Source organism: Haliaeetus leucocephalus, unplaced genomic scaffold, assembly GCF_000737465.1.
Source record: "Haliaeetus leucocephalus isolate CR32 unplaced genomic scaffold, Haliaeetus_leucocephalus-4.0 Scaffold194, whole genome shotgun sequence".
In the NCBI taxonomy this organism is placed as follows: domain Eukaryota; kingdom Metazoa; phylum Chordata; class Aves; order Accipitriformes; family Accipitridae; genus Haliaeetus; species Haliaeetus leucocephalus.
The window spans coordinates 366,368-390,861 of NW_010972630.1; the positions used below are offsets into that span (position 1 = coordinate 366,368).

A 24,494-nucleotide genomic window follows, 5' to 3' on the forward strand; every position below is an offset into this window, starting at 1 on the left:
TTTTGATGCAGCCCAGGATGCAGTTGGCTTTCTAGACTGCGAGAGCACATTGCTGGCTCATGTCCAGCTTTTCATCCACCAGTACCCCCAACTCCTTCTCCACAGGGCTGCTCTCAATCTTTTCATTCCCGTTCTGCTACCCCTACCTCTTCTCCCATCAACAGAGAAAATGCCATCCACTGGATTATGACAGATGGCTCAGTATGGTCCACTGAGCATTCTGTTACTAACCCTTCCTAACATCTGCACGCATCACTCGTTTACTACATTATTCTGAACCCACATATATTAAAAATACCTAACAAAAAGATCCAGAAAAGATACTTGGTAGTCAAGCAGAACAGAAAGGGGTGACAGTCCCAGAAGGGGTGTGATAGGACAAGTCTTTATGAACAGTACCAAGACATTCCTACCACAGTAATGACACAGACTGGTCCTGAGTGTGCAAAATGTTTCCTGCAACTCATATAGAACAGCAGTTGCAGATTAACTGTAGAAGCCAATAAATAATCAAATACAGCAATCACCTAGTCTTAGTTGTTATAAATATTCTGATGTGCTAAAAAGATTAATTGCTCCAGAGTATGGCTTTTCAATTTATGATATCTAGAAGATACTTCTGTACCTCTCAAGAAAAATGCCACTTTATCAGAACGAAAAAAGAAACCTAAAAACATACCCCACCACTGTAGCTGTACAGAGACAATAAAATATTTAAATTTAAAAAAAATTTCTGTTTCTTCTTCCTTCGCCTTATTTTTGACCCTTTTTTTTTTTCTTTAGGTAGGGAAAAGTAATAAATATGCAAGCAGTGAAAGAAGAGAGTGATTTAATTCATTCTTCCCTTTGCCTGTCTCCTCACAGCTGTAGTGGAAACAGTCTCTTGCCTCTCTACTGTCACCGCGGCTGGGTACATCTAGAAGGCATTATGTCCCAGTTTAACCACTTATGGAAAGGAGGGAGGGGTGTAGGAGCCCTACTGTCCATCCCACCTTACGCCCCACAAAAATACCCAGTGCCCAGTCAGCCCCAGGAGCGTACAGGGTTCTCACAGGCTTCCTCCAGGTGCTGCTGAAGCTTACATCTTCAGCTAGCCTGGCTGCACGTCTCTGTCTCCCTGCATTCGCAGAAGCTGCTTGCGCTTCCACAGTTGGGGTGAGCTGTCAGTAATGGTACCGGCTCGGAGGGCAGGTCCAAGCCTCATCCCCGGACTCTGACAATGACACATCCAGGTACGGAAGCTTCTTTTCAGTCTCCCTTTTTAATCTGCTTTAAAGGAGATGCAAAAAGATGACCAAAACAAGGTTGGACTGTCTTCTAAAGAAAACTTAATTTCTACCTGGAAAAAAGAAATGCGTCAAATTGCTCCAAAAGATCACTACCAAAAACACTTCAGAGAAGTATGAATATCTAAAATACACCAAGGAAAACGTATTGCAGAAATGATTTATTTCATGCCAACTTAACCCTTTGACTAGGTATTTTAACACGCATTTCAAAAATATATCCAGTACAACAGTAATTTAGAACACTACAGAGAAAAATTTATAACTCAGTGAATTCCAAACAAGGTATTATGCACACATATTTGTATCATAAGGCAAAAAAAGATAGTCTATCCATAAGCAGCACTCCTACAGCCTATCCTTGATATACACTGGAGAATGAAGATCAATTACTAAACCTATACTTACAAATGAATTCCCTTATCTTCCAGATACCTCTATAGAAATATAAGGTATTTCTATAGAAAATAATTAATTTCTACAGTGATAGCTAAGCTATCACTCTGAAACTATTATAATTCACAGGAATATATCAAACATAACAACATTATCCTCAAGAACTAACTGAAGTTGCATATTATTGCCTGCCAATTACAACTAAACCACACATACACAAAAGCATGCTGAGGAATACATTCCAGTGCATTTTAATAGAAATAAAAGAGTAAACCTGATTGGGCTCAGCATATGACTGAAACAGAAGACACCAAATGTAATGCAACATAATTAATGACAGCAATTAATGTATTAGAAAGGGATCTAGTTCAAGGTGCTTTTTTTGCTAGGAATGCTGGGTTTCTGTTAACATAATCCAATGGTGTAGGAGTGTCTCAGCTTCAGATTAGACTACTTAGAGGCACGGCTAGTGTTAGAGAACTGCCATGAAGCAGTATATATTCCTGCAGAGCCCATTAGGGAAAAGGAACGTAAAAATTTCAGAAAGTTTACAAGATTCACAAATAAGTTGCTCTGAAAAAATTAACCATATTCTGAATTTTAAAGAAAAGTAAAAGCTAGGAGACAATATATACCCTAAGTAGTGTTTTTGTTAATAATTAAGATGCACATATTTGTCTGTAATGAATAGGTCAGATTTCTTTTAAAAGTCTCATTAAAAGTTTACCTGCATGAAGTGATCTCTATTTAGTATTGTAAATGGCCCTCAGATTGCAAGTAATTACAGCAATAATGAAAACTGCAACAAAATATTGTGTTTTTCACATAACATTACAGTATTCCAAGATAAATTTAATAAAATACGAATTATCATAATTACAGAAAATCAGAGTAATCACTTTTTTAATACTTCATAAGTAAAAATTGTCATGGTTATGTTTTAAAATAGCAAGAATAAATATTGAAAAGATAACAGCTTTCCTCCATTCCCGTTAATAACTGTTAATGACTACTTTACAAGTGCTTGTCTGCAAATAAAGGCAGATTATATACCATGATTTTTCCAGTAGTGTAAGTTACAGTAGTATAAAGTTTGTTGTTTCTTAACATGTTATCATACCTAAATAATAAAATATATCATAGTTTGCCCAAAGTGTCACTATTAGCACAGACTAGAAGTTGCATATCCTTTACCTTCCCTCATAAAAAGACTCCCTCACTTCACTTCACTGCTAGGAGCTGCACCTGTCTTAAGTGGAGTGCAGAAGACTCATTTCCCAATACAGGTATCAGAATATGCATATTTTTAAACACCTGAAAAAACAGAACTACAAATCTAGTAGCAGTATTAATTTTGATTAGAGCTTTTTACTATCCATACTTTCTAAGAAATCCAGCACTGACACAGTATTAAAGTAGCTACTGTTTTTACTCCCACTTTTCAAAGTTCATTACAACTTGCATGGATTCTTTTCACTGATTTAAATCTTTGACATGAAGACATTCAAACATTTGTACTTGGGTGGTTTTTTGGTGTTCTGGGTTTTTTTTTTTGGTGTTCACAGATGAAGAGGAAACGGTGGAAATGATGATGAAATGGAAGTATACCCTAACTGCTCAGTAATTCAGAAAGAGAATAAATACTTAACTCACATTCTTTAGCTGCAAATAAATACAACTTTATACTGACAGAATAAATATGCTGACATTCAGTTCCCAAAAGCACAGTTTGCAAGGCAGTTATATTTTAAATCACCTAAACTGGAGTATCAAATGTAATGCAAGAACACCATTAGCCTACAGTACAGTCACTGCTTAAATACACCAAAGCTAGTTTAACTTTTTTTAGCTGTGGTAATATTAGGACTAGAGCTATACTAGCAAAGAACTCCTCAAGAATTGCCCCAATCTGGCTGGGTATCATCATAGAATGGTTTGGGTTGGAAGGGACCTTGAAAGGTCATCTAGTCCAGCCCACCCCCCTGCAACGAGCAGGGACATCTTCAACTAGATCAGGTTGCTCAGAGCCCCATCTAACCTGACTTTCAATGTTTCCAGGGATGGGGCATCTACCACCCCTCTGGAGTGTGGCAAATCCTTAGGCATGTAGCCCCCGGGCAAGTTCTGCATTATTTGTACTAGCAGTAACCAAACTAGTTTAAAACTAGCTCAAGCACACAGCAAATGCTGTGCAGGCATACCCCCTATTTCTCTAATGTTCTTTTACAGCTGTACTCTGTATTTCTTTGTTGAAACTCTTCCAGATTTAGTCATATGAACTCATAATTACTTTTCAATACAAACTTTAGATTAATTGGCCTACAAATCGCACATAATTAGAGTAACTGTTGGTCAGCAATGAAAATTATGGATGAAACTTGACTTCATTTATCAGCTCCTTAAACACCCAGCATCCAGGAAGCATGTGACACCATGGATCTCCAAGGGCAATTCAGAGTAGAACTCTTGAGAGATTTTCAGAGCTCTAATTCCCATGCTTTCAAAAAGCAGCCACTGGTTACTCCACCACTCCACCACAACATCAAAAAAAGGTCAGTGGATTCCCACCTCAATGAGCTCAGAATTACTGTTAGCAGCTGAAATCCCACTGCCATTAATTTATAGTCAGCTCCTCAAATTATTGTGTCCCAATGAAAACTGCACAGAGGCCTTACACCAGGGACTAGTTAGCTTTTTTATATAAAATCCTGACCAAGTTTCCATTAAAAATTCTGTTTGCAGCCATTCCACTGATTTCTGAGAGGGGAAAAACCAGGCCCCAAGAAGGCTCACTCCAACTCTCTGAACTCAGCAAGGGCTAGGTAATGATAATTCACAAGCATTCAGAAAAACAAACATTCCTACTATAGTAGGAACTATAGTTTATCCATTAGCACTGAATTAGATCCCTTTGTAGTGACATTTCAAGAGTTAAACAAAGAACTTGAACCTTATTTCATCCAAAGATTTTTACAAATAAACTTTTGGGCAATTAAATGAGATACAAATTTTAAAAATAGAAATACCAAGTCTAAGAACATTCATGTGAATGGATGTCCAAGAACATATACAACCCCTTTCATATGAGGCTGAATTCAGGGTAACATTTCTAAGTAGATCCAAAATAAATTAAACAGGTGCTAACATAAAGTTCCTAAAGCACAATCTGAATAAAAGGAGTCTCCTTTTCTCAACTTCCAGTCCCTGACACAGCCATAAGATTTTGATCAAGCTTTCAGAATACACAAAATACTCAAACTAAAAAAGTGCCCTCTTACAGGTAATCTGGAAATTGTATGAGTTTGAGTACATGTGGGCATGGCTGTCGTTCAGTGTATTCACCTAAGAACAGAACTGACAATTATTTTATGTCTACCAATTTATTAATATAATTATTTCTATACAGAGTATTTTTTCTCCTTCATAGTAACAAGTCAGTGTTTTAAAACAGGCAGATTGATATATTACAAATACCACTACTGTTAGAACACATGATGTACTAAATCACAGGAGGTAGTTAGATTCCCATTAACAATTACTTCAGAAAACAAAGACTATTTTTAAAAATTAGTAGAACACCTCATTCATGAAAATTTACTTTTACATTCCCCAGCTGCTTTAAGGGAAGTCCGTTTTTTAAGCATAATAAAGAATTTATGAGAGCAACATGTTCTCTTTCAGTTTTCAACAAACTCTGCAATAAGCACATAAGAAAACTCCCAAGTGGTAAAGACTTAAGACAAACTGCAATAAATCCACATTTTAAATTCATCAAATTTCCAAAGATATCATGAATTTGATCACATCTTTTACCTTATGATTACATTTGAAAATTCATTCAACTAACTATGGTTTAAAAATATGTCTACACCAATGAAATTAATGTGAAGCTTTTTTTACACTGTTAATAATTGGCATTTTTGAATGGCATTCAAATGAATAAGCATTATTCTTTGTGCAACAACTTATTGCAAAATACAGGCACCTTAAAAACAGATACATAATGCAACCAGGGCATTTGGGACATTAAAAAAGTGTCTACTGTTATCTAGTCATGCTATTTATTTCCCTTCTTTTAAAGAAATACTCTACAATTTGAAGCCGTGCCTGAGATGTGTGCAAATTATAATGTTTCAGCATTTAACTCAATTTTCACATTATATTTCTTTTACAGCTACAAAGACACCAGTGTGCCAAGATTTTCAACTGTTACAACTGTAAAAATCTTAAGCAGATATCGTATCTTCAATGATGTATTCTTGCTATTGCACATATGCTCATATGACAGTGAAACTGTGGTCCATATTAATTTTCAACTATTTACACATGCTAAAATCATTTATCTGCATATAATATTGAAAAAGAAAAAATACAGCCTTTCTTGATCAATACACTTTGCTCAAAATTTATGCCACCAAATTTCATAGAATCATAGAATACCAGGTTGGAGGGGACCTCAAGGATCATCTGGTCCAATCTTTCTTGGCAAAACCATGGTCTAGACAAGATGGCCCAGCACCCTGTCCAGCTGAATCTTAAAAGTGTCCAATGTTGGGGAATCCAATTCCCTGGGGAGATTACTCCAACCGCTGATTGTTCTCATTGTGAAAAATTTTCCTCTTGTGTCCAACTGGAACATCCCCATGAGTAACTTGTAATCATTACCCCTTGTCTTCTGCATGTGACTCCTTGTAAAAAGGGAGTCTCCATCTTCTTTGTAGCCACTCTTTAAATACTGGAACATGTATTGTATGATTTTATGAAGAACAGCCTGCCATTCAATCTTTCTGCTTATACAGGGTTTGATTCAAAGACCACTGAAGCCAAAATAAGCCTTAATTTAATTCAGTAGATTTTGGACTAGGCATGAAGTTCAAAGAGAAAATTATAGAAAGTGTTTACTATAGTAATTGATATAACTGCACTTTGGATGCATTAAGAAGCTCTCACAGCATCTTTTAAAATACAAAAAAATTCCTTCCAAAAATCCTCTTCCTAAAACTTACAATGTTACAGTTCAAGTTGAGCCCTAGGTATATTTATGAAGTTTACCCTCTATTAACTTAATTAATAGTTTTCTCCTTTTGGTCATGACACACAAGCCCACACTGATGCACAACAATATCTACAACAGAAGAAGCATATTCTTGTCATAAGTAGCAAAGTTATCATACAGGTCCATTTCCAAAATAGTTGTTCCTTCATATTCTTTTTTTAAACAAAAATGGTCTTTTCTGATTTAGTGATATAAATACAGTATTTTCCAAGCAATGAGTAGGAAATAGATTTCCACCAAATTTTCTTTAGCTTTGAGGAGTTTAGACATCATCAAATACTTTGCTTCGAGACATTGACAGGTATCTTCCACCAGGCTGGTACCTGCAGAATCAATTTTAAATATGAAAGAGTATCATAGGAAATATAAAGAACCATGAAATCATATAACTCTCACTGCACTTTTACTCCTTAACTCTCAATGAATTACAGATCTGAATTTCTACTGAATTACTGTTTCCATGAGAATTTGATAGGCAGACATTAAATTAAATCTCCTGTGACCAAGAAAAACAGTGATATGAATACTGGGAGTCTTGAAGAACTTTGTTTCCTGATACAAAGGAAAGACATGTAATGTTTTTGTTGAGCAGAACTTCTTTCTCTCTTTTTTTTTTTTTCAAAAACAAACAAACAAACAACAGCATCCAAAAATAATTTGGGTGATTAACAGAACATCTCATTGGGTATTCCTAGAAGAAATACAGTATCAAAGATAATGCAAACAAATGGCTGCACACTTAGTAGGAAAAAAGAAGCTTCACAAATTGTTGGGCAATTATATCTTATACACATTTTCAAAGCACAAATAAATTCCAATACAAGCACGATGTACTTCCTCTCTGCAGTACTTACCAAAACCTAAACCGACACAACGCCAGAACCTAGTGTCCCCCGTGCTCCGTCATAGAATGCTTGTAACTATTGCAGGAGCTATAGTTCTAAAAATCAATGTTACACAAGCTATTTTTAAGTGCATTGAAATTTCCTATGCAATTATTGTTAATTTATTACCTCTATGAAACTAAATGAAGGTTACTAGAGGAAAGCTCATCTAAGCTCTGTGGTTCCAGATTTTCATTTTAAAGAAAGAGTTCAGGATGTTCCACTCTGCAAAGTCCATATAGGTGCCAGAAGACTTCAAACACTGCACTTGAAAAGTATTTGCTCCGAAAGAATTATATATGCATATTCCTATTTTTGTAGACTATTATGCCTTTCACACTGTATAGAAGTCAACAGCTGACAGAACTGCTAGGCTAGTTCCTCTTTAAACTCTTCTGCTTAAAAAGAACCAACTTTTGAAATGTGGTGACATTAGACTACATAAGTTAGCTGTTGATACAAACTAACATTGATGAATCAATCTGTAAAACCTGGCAGTGTCATTTAACAGCATTGTTTGCATGTTTTTCAGCTGGCATTTATTTGTTGACATTATAGATATAAATCAACTGAAAATATTTATGATTTTTTATTGGATTGGGTATGCTAGTTTTAGCTGAAAAAGAATGTAAACTATAACTTTTTATAAGGGAATTCAAAATTATTTATCATTAAAAGTTTCTACATCATAACTACCTAGATAAAAAAAGCACCCATGAAATGTATTACTTGTTTCTTAAATATGAGCAGAACTTAGCAGTTATGTAAGATACTTTATTTCAAAACTAAGGAAATTTGATATTGCAGTCACACCCACAGAATCACAGAATTCTCTACTATAGACAGAGCTACACTGTGCAGTCTGGGACTTTTTGTTCAGTAAGTTCAGATTTTAATTTAGCCCAGTAGTTCCAAGTTCTGATCCCCACGTGTATTCCTGCAACTACCGGTCCTGTAATACTCAGTTTTCTTTCTTGGAGTCCTTTATGATGGTTTTTGTACAGGGAAATCAAGTGAGCTTTCTGAATTCTTGCAAGAAATTAGAGAAAGCCTTATATTGTATGTATGCAGGTCATTCTCCAGTTTTCTATTTTTATATGCAGTATTTTTCAGATTATGCCAATATACAAAATTAAATTAAAATCAAATCTTACTCAGACATTTCTAAAAAACTGAAAAACCTTCAGATTTCAATTGGTTTTAAAACAATTCCCACATCATGGGGAAGAAGGAAGAAATGAAAAGAGCTAAGTGAGATGATAGATATTTTTAACAAAACTATTATTATAAAACCATCTGATACAGCTGTCATAGGTCAGAAGACATTAGTATCTTTTAATTGTAAATAACACAGAAGATTCCTCACCTTCCTGAGTCCAATTCAAGAGGGTCATCATTAATTGAGTCTGCATTAAAATCCAAAGGTTCTGCATCCTGGAGGAGTTCTATTCTATCTCTTTCAGTCCTACCATTTGATCGGGTGTATTTTGATAGTGCTGAATAGGTAAAAGGAAGGAAAGACACTCATTTGCTTTATGAACACCATAGAGTGTGTGGAGACATCAAGCTTAAAAGACCCTGCTATCTCATCCAAAGTATAAGTGTGATGATTTAGAGTAGATTCAATATTAAAGCAAATCTGGCTACATGCTCAAATTTGTAGTATTTCATTTTTGTATCTCCATAGCAATGTAACTACAACTTTTCTTTTGCCCCTCATGTAGGATGAGATCTATTTTGCAAAGAATCAAAGAAAATGGGAGGTTATATGTAAACTTTACTTTTCAATCAATCAACCATTCATCCACCTTCCCAACTTCGCACTTTAACTAAGCTAGCTGGAGGGGTTTTTTTGTTTGGTTTGGTTTGTTTTTAAAGAGGCAATCTCAAGAATTAATGAGATATAGTTGTTTTGCAGTTCACTCTGCCACCTTCACTAGGCCAGTACCTACAGCTTGTTTTGGTGTTGGAATGCTACATATTCGTATGGTTAACATTAAAATATTATTTCGTATCATTTCAATTAGTCTACCAAAGAAAATCTGGGTTTCCAGCTTTGTAAAGAGGAGGAGGAAATCTACCAGAGTTGTCCCAAAAGGGTCTTCAAACCTTCCCTCCTCCTGCCCCTTTTCCTTCCTTTTTTCAGTTTCATTTCTTAGTTGTTGTTATCTTACAAGAGCACTTAAAATACATAAAAAACATTAGCACTGTGACAAATAAGCTTTTTGGAAGTTTAGAGCATCCACAAAAAAGTTTTTTTGCTAACAGACATTATTAAATGAACATGTATACACCCATGTGATATGTTATTGGCTTTACATTTGTTGGTCATCTATCTGATTATTCTGTTTTTCTAGCCTGAGAGTTCATTTGCAACTAGAAGTGGTAAATTTTAATAATTAAAACTCCCAACTTCAAGACATATCCAAAATACAGTCTCTTTGTTGACAACGGCTACTCTAATTGCAATCACTATACGTCCTACAAGAAAACCAAGTAATTGAGACTAGCCAGAATCTCCAACCTCAACTAGTTCAAAGGTTGAAGATGGGAAGAAACACAGGACTCTTTTCAGGTGTCTTTAATGGGCAAGATGGCACTGTGCCACAGAAGGGAATATATCAGCACACCATCTATGACACAAAGGAGCTACTCACACAGCCAGTGTTGTGCAGACAAGGTATTAAAAAAACCAAGCCAAAACAAAACAAACTCCCCCCAAAACCCACAAAGCTTACTTCTATTGGTATTTGTCTCTGAGAAGCTGGATTCTTTTTGGTCTGTGTGGGCAACTCTGTTCCTAGCAGAATCGTCTCTATTTCCGTACCGTTCCTTCCATTCCTGGAAAAACACAAAAAAGGAAACATAAGCTGTGAGGAAAAAGCAACACAACAAAAGCATATGTAGAATCAAAAAATACTCCAGATCCACAATTTAGAGCTAATTGGTCAATCACATCAGACTATGGAAGTAATACTTTGAAAATGTTCCTGTTCAGTATCTTGATACAGGAAAAATTTTTGTTTTGTTTTAAACTCAAGATATGTTCCTTCACTAAACCAGTCACCATAACTGTTCTTCAGAAAAAAGAATTGCAGAAAACAAACTACATATTAAATCTGCACTCAAAAGTTCACACAACTGCTCTATGTTATGGTGGGAACTTTACTTTTTTTGATTTCTACTTCCATCTAGTGGTAGAATGGAAAAACAGCCAGATGCAGATAGCACAAAAAAAACATTTGGACAGGCCATGTTTACTAAACTTGCTGTTCTGTTGTGTTTCCATTCCAACATGTTTTAGTATGTAAACATTTCAGCATGAAGTATAATGAAATATTAAAGAAGAAAATGTCTCATGCTTTTATTAGGAGAGAACTTAATGTCTCAACAGAAACTTTTCCAATTGCTCCAGTAACTTTAATATGTTTCAGATTCCCAGATTATGGGCTGGTAGGAACCGGTATACTCAAAGTTACTGTGCTAATTTATGCCATATGTTACAGTTCTAAGCTGCAGAACAATCAAACATTTAATCATGCTCCAGTAAAAGATACCACTCTCAAAGGCCCCAAAAGTTTCAAGAATGCCATGTGCTACAGTATTTAATGCAAACTCAAAACCATGTAACATCAGAAACTGAGTTTGTTATTGAACTAAAATTGTTGCTTAATGTCAGATCATTTCAATGTATACTAAATGCATCATGCATTTGCTACTATTTTGTTTCACAACAAGTTCAAGTTTGAAAATTATGAGATGGGGGGCAGAGGATCAGAAGAGAGGTCTATGCAGTATTAGCTGTCATCCAGAATTAAAGTATCCCTGAGCTTGAAATGTCAAGAGGCTTTAGTCCCAGTATTATCTTGCCTTTCTGCAGATAATATTTTTCCCTTTCTTTAGTCAGTTCATTTTTTGCATGCATCCTTTTGATTTATCTCTTTGATTGTGACTTTCTATACTACATTCCAAATGTTATAAATTAATGAAAAATTAAAACTATAGTTAACTGAAGCTCCTTAAAATGAAGCTGCCTGCATTATTTTTTATTCAGATTGACTGCCTTCACAAATCTTTCTATTCAGTATGCACTCAAAGTATAATGTGAATCAAACATTCTGTTTGTTACTCAGTGGCAACACTGTTAATTCTGCCTTAAATGTAATTCCCACCTCTGAAAAAAAGGAAAAAAAAAATTAAAAATCTGTGCCAATTACTTTCCAATGAGCACATAAAGCAATGGCTAAGTTTGGGAAGAGCATACAGTCCCCATTCCAGCGAAAACTATGACCCTGCAACTTCAGTTATTTCAAGCAGAGCAGTATCAGCGTAAGAGACTGATAATAAACCATTTCAGATTATTCTGCATCCTAGAAATCAGGACCCTTTTTAATGCTTGTTACACCAATTGGCATACACTGTTCTCACAGCACACTAAGTAAAAAAAGTGTCCAAGTAGTGTGACCACAATCACTCTCTTAGCCTTTAAAATTAAGATGTAAATTATTTTTTTACCCCCAGCCAAGACTATTCTGCAAGATTAAACTGATTCCATCCATTACTGGGGACTTACTTTTTTGTGAAATAGATCATGCTTAATTAAATAGCAATGGCAAAGCCTATCAGATATTGTTAGCTAAAATTGTCTCATACCCTTCTTCTGTTTTCACCTTCTTCCTGCCTTTGTCGTTTTCTTTTCTCTAGAAATAAAAACAAAATTGTCTGAGCTCCATACAAGAAAAATCATTACCAATATTTTTTTTTAAACAAGCAGTGAAAATCTGAAGTTAACTAGCAAAGATTCTTATTGAAATAGATGGTTCATAAAATTAAAGAAAAACAAAAGACAAAGCTGCTTATCTATCATTATGGAATTTCCCATTAAAATGAATTAATCATGATTGTATCTTGGGTCAAGGTATAACATTTGGATACCAGCTGGCAAAGCGAAAATACGTCTTAGAAATAGTTGGGAAAAGTATGAAGTTAAGAAACTTGAGCATTACTGAACCAAAATCTTGCTGAAGTTCTGTAAGGCCTGAAGTATGACGCAAATACTTTGTGCCCATATCTGCTATTAAGCTGGAAGTGTAACGTCACAGTACCAAAGAAATAGTAACCTCTTGTTTAAGGGAATGAGAGACATTCCTCTTTGCCCCAAAAAAGAAATACTACTACTCTAAGTAAATCTAGGTTTTGTTTTTCATAAACTATGAGAGTAAAAGTATTCCATAATACAACATTGTATCCAGAGATTTTAATTTCTAACCATTTACTCAAGAACCACAACAGCTTTTAACAACTTTCAAGAAATACTTTCAATAAAACTTAACATAAAAAAAAATTAAAAAGCGCTCCAAACCAGCAGATAATTACAGCTCTAAGCAACAACATGCCTTCTGTGATAAAATAGTTAGTTGAAACAGCAAAAAATCCTAAAGGACATGACAGAGTTTGGGCAGCTAAATCAACACATATACACAAAGAAAGATTAAAATGAGTTACTATGATAAAGACAAGTTAAGTCCTAACTATCCTTTATGACAGATTATACAAGCACCTGCTCAGGTATTATTACATCAGTAATGACTTCAGAAGAGTACCACTTAAATGAACAGTAAAATATTTAAGAAATATCTAAAATTCAGATCCTAGATGAGTAAAACCGATACTTAAGACATCAATGAAGCCCAGCATTGTTTATATAGCAACCACAATGCTGTAAGTCTATTGCATTTTGTGCAGCAGACTGCGTCAGTACAGTTCTCAAAATATTGACAAGCTATTTGCCTTTTTTTTTGTGCAACATTTCAGACAAGTTTAATGCAACAACATATTATATTTTGTAGTAAGACTAGGACAGAAGACGTAACTTACCTCTTCTGATTAGCTCTTTTCCTTCATCAATCAAATCAGAAGTCATTTCGCTATCCCCCATGAACTGCTGGAATCCCAAAAGATTCAAACAACGAGTTCCTAAACTGGTAAAAGCAGAAGGAGAAGCAATTCCCTTTGCTAATTTACAATGAATAGTTTAGATATATTACAATGCAAAGTGTAAAACAAATTATTCAGAAATTTATGGACAATTCAAGTAAAAAAAGCAATATAGAAGAAAAGACAGATTTTTATACTACGTGAGAAAGGAGAAAATTCAGAACAGTGACAAGGTCCTAAATCCAACTGAAAGTGATGGGATAATCTTAGTCAAATAGAGAGATAAAACTGTTTATAGTCTGAGAGAAGTGCAAATGATTTAAGATAAATGCTTGAAATATTCCCAGATATAACAGAATGTATACCTATGATATTTCATTGATTCTTCTTTGCCAGAAGACAATTACTATAAAAATTCTGCCTATTAGGATTTCTGTGTTTTTGAAACAGTAGTAACACAGGAAAGCTGCCTTCATCTCAGGTTTCACTTAGGAAAAATGCGTGGCATGCTTTTAAGCTGTAGGGATGCTGGCTGCCATTTTGGATACCCATTTGGCAGCAGTCAGATAGTAAGCTTGCTCTACCTTTTTTAAACTAGTCCTGGAAGTAGGCAGCATGAAACCACTTTCACCTTTTCAACTTCACACTAGAGAACACAACTGCTGGTTTTTGTTATTGTTTTCCTCTCTCCAAACTGGAGCATCAATATCATGTTCAAAGTTCGCTTCATTGTATATTCATGCTGAGAAGTTTTTTTTCCATACTATCTGAACTTTAAGACTGCTGGATTAAACAAGGGAGACAGCTTTCCTTGATAGATTTTAATTAAACATTCTGTTTTGCATGTAGCTGAATTATTAGAGGGCATTAAAGTTCATGCAAAGCAACTTCCTTTCCTTTAGTTTCTTTTCTTCCTTTTCGCTGTGGCATTCAAGACCCAGGATCATCATGGACAGGAAGTCACACAAACTATTTTTTTGTCGTTGGCTTTCCTGTTTAGTTGTTTTTTTGCCTCCACCACCACTTTTGTGACCTGACCTACAGGTAAGCAGGGAAAACCTAAGACTGGATCCTTGTTGTCTTACTATCTATGGATGCACATAGGGTATTAGTGGACATTCAGAGCATTTAACTACATTATACGTGACTCAAAACATATACATTGCTTCCAGCTGAACGGTAATGCAAAATTGAAGAAGTGAACATCAATGTAGCCAGCCAAGGTCAGACCAAAAGTATCTCATCTCTTACAGTGGTCAAAAGCAGACATTTTGAAATGTAAGGATAAAGCAAACATGTAACAGTATTTTCTGCAATTACCCTTCCAGCCTCCAACAAACTGTGGCTTAGGGAATCAAGATTGAATGATTTAAACCACTATGCTTTCAAACTGAAGTCTGGTAATGGATCAGAAATTTGTTATGAGCCTGTTAGAAAGTTCATTACCTAAAGTTTCTGCTAATGCTTCTTAGTTTATTAGAAAACCTTGCTAAAAACATAGCTTCCTCATGGTAATTTTAAACTCAAAAGCAGAATCTAAATGTTTGTGGGCTCCAAAGTTTGAACAGATCAGACCTCAAAATCTAGGAATGAAGTTTAATGGTGAAAAAAACCCACAACTCAGTTATGAGTTACTACAATCGACAATCTTTAGAGGTACACATTTCACATAGATAAACAGCAATTTATTATTTCAGTTTTGGCATTTTTATTAATATGTCACAACTCAACTCCTGGAAAAGGAGAAATGAATCTCTTCCTGATTGCTGAAACTAGTATTATTAGTGTAAAGAAACATGGAGGATCTGTCTCACAAATCACTTACCTAAAGTATGTGGCAATACAGAGAATGACAACAAGCATTGGGTAATATATATAGAATCCATCTGCAATGAAGGACAGCACTCTCATGGATCCCATTATCTGAAAAAAAATCCACGAGAACATATTCTACATATATCCATGTAGATTATGCCATCTCACTGTTTTCACACACACACAACACACAAACACACAATACTTTACTGAATAATTACTGAAACATCGGTAAGTATTATCATGACAGATCTGATTCAGACAGTTGAACCACAATAACCAGATATAAAGGCCACCTCTAACAGTGTATCCAGTTTTGATGTTTCTAAGATGCCAGATCTTGTGGTCTCACCTAATCCAGAACCAGGTCAAATCTGGTGGATCTCTTCATCTGCTGTGAAAGGAGTGTCTGGACAACACTAACAATCTACTTGCTAACAACAAAGATGTGACATGTAACTTGCTGTCCTACAGAAACTGGTTGTTCAGTAAAACCAAACTTACTCAGTGGTTCTCAGTGACACGTTAGGTTTGCTCCCAATCTATAAAGATGTCCCATACACTGTATGGGACAAGTCAGTGGAGGCTAAACCTATTAGGAAGTGAAGAACAGCCTGAACTCTTCAGCATAATACTTTACTTACTTAGGACAATGAGACCAAAAGAGAAAAACTGAGCTATTGATGACTCCTAGCAATCCTTACCAAACTCCTGGTCTGTAAGTAAATATTTCTACCTGTTTAATACTAGTGAAAAGATTTGAATATCTTAATCTTACTAGAAGTAGTATTTAAAAATATTTTGCCTATTGTCCAAGCCATATAGAAGGCTCAAACCCACATTTTCTGTACTTACAGATGTATAAGCAGTTGGCTGAGTGTTTTTGTGAGAGATTGTTGCATCCATATGGGTCAAGCCCAAAAAGTTCAAGCATAATGGTGGAGTAAGACGGCAAAATAACCTGCACAAATGCAAGGACCAACAGCATTTAAAACAATTTCTTGCACTAAAAATTTTAAGAAATCAAAACAGGATATATCACAGAATAATGATGTACAGCTCATTAGGATTTATACCCATATGATTATAAATGAAAGGATATAAATGAAAGGTTCATGGACGTTTTCAATTATTTGACAGAAAATCTGCAAAATACAAAATATACGCTACATACTCACATGCCACTGAAAAGAAGACTGTACGCATCTGTCTGATGATGTGAAGCTAAGTAGTAATAGTTAAATACACGGATCCTGAAGACAGTAGAGTAGACACAGATACTTAGGAAAAAGATCGTAAGAAAACACGCCATCTGGGGGGGGGAAAGAAAGTTGTTTGAATGTAGAACTCTACTAAAGGTTTTAATGCATTCAGCACATAGTCTGTGTATGCAAAAGGTTGACTGCAGCCTTATTTTTCATTCTGAGATGGGACAATAACACCAGCTCTGAGAAGTGTTTCAGGAGTTTTTTGACTAATTTAAATTGAGAATGATACTTGTAACATTCTGCACTTCATATAAGCTAACACAACTGACCCTAGGAACATTTATTCTACTTCTTGTTATGTAAATGAAATTGCTGTAATTGCCTCCATAATTGCTATGGCTGATTTGACATTTCTTCCTACAAAAAGTGATAAAAACAAGTGTTTTCAGTTTAATCTATTTTGTTAGTATACTGGAATTTTTCAGCTCAGTTCCTCTACTGATAAATTTGTGCATGCATATGCTAGCTACATCTGTGACTGGATTTCTGGCCAGCAGCAAATTCCTATTTAGGGAAGAGAGGTCACACACATGGCTGATCAGACACAGTCTAAACACCTAAGCTCCAAGCTAATGTTTCACAAATTACTCTACACATGATATTCAACTCAACTGGGTCGCACCTTCACTCTATATTGGACAGCTGTAAAAAGTGGCAAAAGGCAGACTCCATCTACAGAAACAAAGTTTGGTATTACATATTTTAGATACCATCTGAAAGCTGACAGATTATTTAGAGACTTCTTTTTAAATCAGTCTGGTCTACTATTGTTGTAATAACAATCTATCTGAAAAGATTTTTGTTGACTGATTATGCCAAACTTACCTCTATGTATATATAATTGTACGTCTTTTCTGCCAGCTGTATGAAAACTGCAAAGAGTGATAAAACTGGTTGTGTGCTGAAAAATGTGCACTCTGACCACACAACAATTACAGAGAATGTGGCCAGAACAACTGCAAGCACCCTGTAAAACCATGGTCGTAGCAGGCATTCCCAGTACCACTCTGGAAAAAACACACACACACATATTCGGAATGGGTTAATGAAAATTACACAATCAGAAATGCAACTCCCTCAGAAAAACTGTTACGAACTTCTTGCATGCATGCCCTTAAAATCAAGGCTGGAATCTGTGGGGTCACACACTTAATTTCAGGGCTTTTCCAATGCCAAGAGATCTGGCTCAGGCCTAAGGAATCATATGTTCAATATGGGATGCAAATTTTGCAAAAGGAGTGGGGGGTGTGGAGGGTGTAGAATAGAACTCCTCCCTTTTGGCCCAGATACTATGAGTGATGATGTACTTTTTGTTTGTTCATCTGTTACTCTGACAAACAAAGCGTAGGCTGTAAAATTATATTGTCCTACCCTGAAAATAACTCATTGCTAGTGCACAACAAATCAGAAGTTAAAACATGATTAGGAGAAGACACTTTCTGAAAAGATGCACAAGCAGCCGCATGTTTGGTACATGACAAAGAGTCCTTTCCTCTTTGCTTTACTGGAAGAGCAGTGCCAACTCAATAATATCCCACAAATGTAGAAGGTAGCCATGATCCAATAATTTAAAGTTGTTATTTTGCTTTCTTCTTCTAAGGCTTCAAAGTTTGCCATTGCTATTACAACATGTAACTGCAATTACATTTGTAAAAAAATTTAAGCTTATGGTCAAGAGCATAAATCAATATCTGATGGCTATTCCATTACATAAACGTGTTAAGATGCACATTTGCTTCCCTCTACTGTAACTGAACATTTTACATAAAACAATCAGTTCTTCTCACAAAATGGTACCAGTTAATCCTTTACATATTCAAAACCTGCATGACAGCACTTACCAACAGTTGGTGTGTAGAAATACTGAATAATTTTATTCTCTGGTTCCTGGGAATGAAAGGTATGAACAAACTGTCGAGTTGCACTGGTTTCGTTTTTTGCCACATCTTCTAGGTAAAATGCTTGTTCTAAAAGAATTTGCCACTGGACCTGTGTACGACGATGTCTCTGTACTGAATAGATTACCTACAATAAATTCCAAGAAATTATGGTTACAACATACTTCGTTCAAGAAATGAGAGAAAAGCCCTGCAAAATCCCTTAAAAATGTCTACATTACAGAATTGCAAAGATTAATTCTGTATACTTACAAAAGCAGGCAGTTAATTGTCTAAATAAATAAATCATAAGAGGACTACATATATGCCTCCTGAGTTTTGCAGTTCTTTCGTCACAATTTATCTGTAGCAATAACAGCCTACTTTTTCCACCATATCACTTTATTTTTGCATCTTAGTGAATACCAAGCTTTTACTAAAATTTCTTATTTAGAATGCACTGTCAATCAATCATTACAAGGCTTACTCACAGACAGTTAAAACACTGTCAAGATATAACGCAACAAGAACACTATTTACACATCCAGAAATTTGATCTGGACTTCACTTGGGGTATTAAATGTCTATGTTTTCTTTCACTGAGAAAAGTTTCTGTTAAGTAGCAATCCCCAAACCCACTATACTCAGCAATTCAGGTAAAGTGCCTTGAAAATCTTTGTTTGATTAGCATTTATACTCATTAAATTAGCATAAGATAGGCATTCTTTCATTCATTAATATACCTGTTTGTGAAGTTTGACCAAACTTTTTTCACTTGGATAACTGTTCTGCCTTTCATCAAAATCTTCATAATCATCCATGTTCCTACCCATTCTTTCCTGGTACTCAGTAGGACACTGGAGGGAAAAGGGAAAATTAACTGGCAGGTGAAGAAGTAGCAAGTGCTCTTTTGCTTTTTGTTAATTATTTGTAAATGTTTGGGGCATCTCCTGCAACTGAAAAGCTCACTGTAAGTGTAGATTTTTCTGTTTCTAAAATACTACATATTTCAAAATACAGCAGATAATTACGTACATCATAAGAAAACATTCCACAAAGAATTTCAAGTCAAAGTCTGGTCAGAAACTCACAAGATGCCAACTAGAGATTTTATGTTAAGGGGAAAAGAAAGTAATGTACAAGTACTCAGCAGGTGCAGGAACCACTCCCTCCCAACTGAACAATTATCGCTGAAGATGAACAATGTGTTACCTTTTTCAGTATTGTATCAACACATTTTCTCAGAGGGTGGTTATATTTGATACTCTCACTTACTTTACGGACCTCCTGTTGAGGAAAAAAAAATGCAGAGTTATTACATTTTGTTAAACAGATTAAAAAAATCTTACAGGGTCAGATAAGAGTTCCAGCCCTCCCAATGGAAAATATAACCATCAGAGCTTAAAAACAATAGAACTTCCTAAAAGCTACAGTTTACTAGACATCTAATGAAAGATAACTGAAGGAGTATTTATAAAGAATATATGTATTTTTTAAAATAACAATGTCAGTGTGCAAACATTACTCTGTGAATGTGTGGAGGATTGATTTCTATGCATGAATGTTGAAATGGAAAATACTTTCTTGTTTTAGTTGTAAGTAAAGAGACTAACTTTCTATCTTACCTGGTTTAGTTTCGCATTTATTACTTTAAGCAGCTTGATGAATGTAATTTTACACTACTTCATTTTATATCTTCCTCACATTTATCTTCACATAGCTCACTTCCAAGACCATTTGGCATTTATCAGTAATGAAAAGATGGTACCTAACAGCTAGCTAAGTTGAGTCCAAACTGGCTCTAGCAGTTTATCAGGCTTAGTGAGAACCAGATTTTATTCTTCATCCTAGTGGCAATCCAGAGATAACCTTCTGTTGTCTGCTGTTGTTGTTGCAAACAGCACTTCAAAAAAACCCAGAGGTAAGTTCTAGAGTCTGGAGAACAGAAATAACTGTAAAGACTTAGAAACCTTGTCAAATAGGGTGATTTAGCAGACAGAAGAATTGCCTTTGTTTAGTGTGACAAGGGAGGTTAAATGGATATAGGCAGTCCTTCGACATTGTTCTAGCAGGTGACTGTCAATAATTCTGGACTCCCTGTGAATCTGCTGAGGGAATGATCACAAGAGATCTGATTAGTCTGTGGCAAAGAATTTTTCATTATGTAGTGGGATTATGAAAAACAAACCAACAAAATCCTGCAAGAAAGTCTGTAAGGGTCAACCCTAACATATTCAGCCCTGTCAAGTAGAGCACTGGACTGGAAAAAAAAAAAAAAAATTGGAAGTATCCTCCAGTACTACAGTTTCTTGTCTTTTCAGAATCTCTGACAAAGGAAGAAAACAAAAGCCTAAACTGAACTGGGTGAGAGCTAAAATTTTGTGATTTATTCAACACAGCACCAATTCATAATATTTACAGTCAAGTTCTCAGAGTCAGCACTGGCATTAAGAATTTTTAAATATTTTCACACACTTCAGTGGTCCTGTGAAGGCTGAAAATAAAATACTGGCCAAGATTTCTACGGTACAGTGCAATTGTTTCTAGACTGATAGAAGAAAGAGTGGAAAAAAAAGTAAGTGACAAACCTTGAAACAAGGTTTTATCATGCGTTAACAATGTATTTTATGCTGTGTATGGCATAACCTCAGAATCTGTCAGTCACCCTACCTGACTTAAAGGACAACCTAGTGCAAGACAGCAATCTAGTACAAGACCCTCTTTTCAGGAAAGTTTGCTGCCTCGCCGGGGCCCAAATTAGGGACATCACCACAAGACTGAAGGGCTTAGTACAACCTTCAGACTACTATCCATTCCTGCTCTTTCACATGGGTACTAATGATGTCACAATAAAAAGTCTAAGGTCGATTAAAAGGTATTTCAGAGCCCTGGGAAGAATGCTAAAAAATTCAGGAGCACAGGTAGTGTTTTTCTCAACCTGCCCAGTGACTGGGGGAGACTTTAAGAAACAGGAGAGCCCACAATAGCCATACCTGGCTCCTGAACTAGCACCTGCACCAAAACTTTGGGTTTTTAAACCATGGAAGAACATTCCTCGAGGCACAAGGTATGCTGTGTTTAAGGGAACAGCATAGAATAGAACAGAAGAGAATATTTTCAGCTAGAAGGGACCTACAACAATCATCTAGTCCAACTGCCTGACCAACTCAGGTCTGACCAAAAGTTAAAGAATGTTGTTAAGGGCATTGTCCAAATGCCTCTTAAACACTGACAGGAATAGGGCATTCACCACCTCTCTAGGAAGCCTGTTACAATGTGTGACCACCTTCTTGGTAAAGAAATGCTTCCTAATGTCCACTCTAAACCTCTCCTGGAGCAGCTTTGAACCATTCCCATGTATGCTATCAGTGGATACCTTGGAGAAGAGATCAGCACCGCCTTCTCCAGGCATTTGGACAATGGTCTTAATAATTTGCTTTCACTTTTGGTCAGCCCTGAACTGGTCAGGCAGTTTGACTAGATGATCATTGTAGGTTCCTTCCAACTGAAATATTCTATTTCATTCTGTTCTATTCTAAGTGCTATCCTAGTAAATGAAGTTTTTGTTGCTCATTTTCTAGTAAGTTTTGTAGTTACGTCCCACTTAGATGTTTTTGGCAATTTGTTCAAAATGCTATTACTGAAGAATGAAGATTCTACTATTATTTTATGTTGACATATTACAGAAGAAGTTACCAACCTACCCTACAACTCTTCAGAAGTATTATTTTCAAGCCATGGTATCAGAGCAGTAGAGCAGGGAATAGCTATCCAGTGGGTTGCGTTTCCATTCTATTCTTGAACTACATTAGAGCCTACTGCTCACTCACAAATAACAACAAATACAGTCTCAGAAGAAACTCTGAAAAAACCCAACAATCTATATATTCTCTTCTCAAAAGGCACATAGCGTAGTCCCACAAATCCAACTTGGAAACTCTTCTCAAGATTTCAGAAATATATTGGGAGCAGAGCATAAAAGCAGACATACAGAATTCGCATGAACAGTAGGGAAACATTTGTACATTGTATCTTCAAATTCACTCTGGAATGTTATTCATTAGTGACCAATATTACTCCAAAAATGTCAATAAAAGAAAAAAAACAACAAATAATGGCTATCAAGTTGCCCAGTTGTTGATATCAGGGACTATTTTGATTTTTATACAGGATCGAGTGTCATCAAGCGGCACACTGTGATGATTTTTTTAATTTACTGGTATTTCACAATAAGTTCACACTACTTATGTTTTCTTGCCACCAGTGCAAAACACCAGGAAATTCAGAGATATTTAACAGCAGTCTTCATTTACTTCTTAGCGAAAGCTAGTTACTTACCTCCATAATATCCTCTAAATTCTCCTCTGCATCTGCTTTTTCAGTCATCAGTTTGGCAGCTTTGAAATAGGTCTTCATAAGTAGATAACCCCTCTTGGCCCCATTCCAGTGAGAACGGGGAATTTCCACCAAACCATAACCCAAAAGTAACACAAGAAGAAAGAGACCCCATGTGTTTGCAGCGGCTATCCCAATAGTCTGAAGTTGGCTCCTAAGAAAAAAAAACAATAGCAAAAACAAAAAAGAAAGAAAGAAACAAACATACAAACAACATCCTCCTACCCCACCAGCAAGAAAGCAACCTTGAAGTATCTATGCATCAATATAGCTTTCAAGTTTACAGGAATAGACTTGGTATCATCTGTAATTCTTGCCTAGGGCCAGCCTGCTACTTGGCTATATTTAAAGCTGCCACGATTTTTCTTTATCTCCCATGTTTCTGCCCTCTCTGGAGATAAGACAAAAATGTTTGTTCTCAAAGGAGCATGTTTCTTTAGGAAACAACATGAACTTAGCAAACTTATTGAAAATGAGGTCAAAACACCATAATGGCAGTCACTGTAAGAAACAGCCTCAGAACCCATGATTTCTGTTCAGAAGTGGAAGTTGAAAGCAACTAGGCATTACATGACAATGCTTACTACTGTATCTAGTATGGAAGACAATTACCAATGCTATAAAGACCAATTATTTTAACTTACCGTCTCACCTCTAAATAGAATCTACAGTAGACAGAAGCACAGCACAGGAAATACTGACACAGACCTTCTGGAAGATGTTATTCGGAGAATACTGAGAAAAGTTTCTGCACTAACTTTGCAAATGCATTTGTAGGGAGGAAAAAACACCCCACTGGAAATATAAGAGGATTCCTCTGCTGTACATATCAAAATCAGAAAACCAAAAGACAAATTTCTATAGTAAAAAAACTCCCTTCCATAAAAAAAGTTAACAAAACTTCCCAACTGCCTAGCAAAATTCAGATGAACTAAAATTGCTTTTTAAAAAAGACCCATTTCATTTACAGAAGAGATCACCCATGAGAATTCCATAAGAATTCATGCAAGTGCTTACAATGTTATTCTTACCATTGTAAATTGAAGTTTGGGTTTACAGCCACATATATTAAAAATGCTCCAAAAATCAGCAAGTAAGTGCCATAATAGATTGCATTCTCAATCAATGCAGTTTTAATCTTTCCAGTAATGGAGAACCCTCCTGATCTAGCATATGACTGCATGAAAGGTAGCAGAATCCTAGGAGGAAAGCAAACAAAACCAAACCACATCAGCCAACCAAAAAAAAAAAAAAAAAAGTACTTTAGCAGTGGCAGGATACTAAGACAGGGTGTTTAAGCTAAGACTCACTTTAACAAATTAGCTAGTTATATGTTTTTATTCTAGATGTACTGGTCTGATTGCAAACTTTAAAAAAGCTGCAGATAAAAACAATAGTTAGCTTTACTATGAAAAACCAAGAACTCACTACCAACCCTGATATTCTTGACTGAGCTACAAAAATAATTATTTGACGATAGCTTGATAAGAAACCACACATCAGTCTAACCCAAAAGCACAGACAATCTGTTTGCTGTAGCTCTAGCTATAGTTTTACATAGCATTTCCAATTAAACCAAA

At 35.7% G+C, this 24,494-nt stretch overlaps 1 protein-coding gene across 2 annotated transcripts in view; it reads right to left on the minus strand.

Moving 5' to 3' along the window:
* Positions 1-1,128: 1,128 nt before the first annotated feature.
* Positions 1,129-24,494, minus strand: part of LMBRD2 (LMBR1 domain containing 2) — a 29,035-nt gene continuing 5,669 nt past the window's right edge. The window contains exons 4-17 of one of the 2 annotated variants that reach the window (XM_010565642.1): positions 23,946-24,113; positions 22,858-23,068; positions 19,732-19,806; positions 19,263-19,376; positions 18,484-18,667; positions 17,468-17,649; positions 16,553-16,686; positions 16,230-16,335; positions 15,385-15,482; positions 13,500-13,603; positions 12,276-12,322; positions 10,361-10,463; positions 8,989-9,118; positions 1,129-1,266 (exon numbers count right to left, since the gene is read on the minus strand). In XM_010565642.1, coding sequence (XP_010563944.1) covers positions 1,164-1,266; positions 8,989-9,118; positions 10,361-10,463; positions 12,276-12,322; positions 13,500-13,603; positions 15,385-15,482; positions 16,230-16,335; positions 16,553-16,686; positions 17,468-17,649; positions 18,484-18,667; positions 19,263-19,376; positions 19,732-19,806; positions 22,858-23,068; positions 23,946-24,113 — 1,759 coding nt within the window. In that variant the 3' untranslated portion in view covers positions 1,129-1,163. Of the gene's footprint in view, positions 1,267-6,277; positions 7,062-8,988; positions 9,119-10,360; positions 10,464-12,275; positions 12,323-13,499; positions 13,604-15,384; positions 15,483-16,229; positions 16,336-16,552; positions 16,687-17,467; positions 17,650-18,483; positions 18,668-19,262; positions 19,377-19,731; positions 19,807-22,857; positions 23,069-23,945; positions 24,114-24,494 lie in introns of those variants that run through there. The other variant, XM_010565643.1, reaches the window with a different exon arrangement.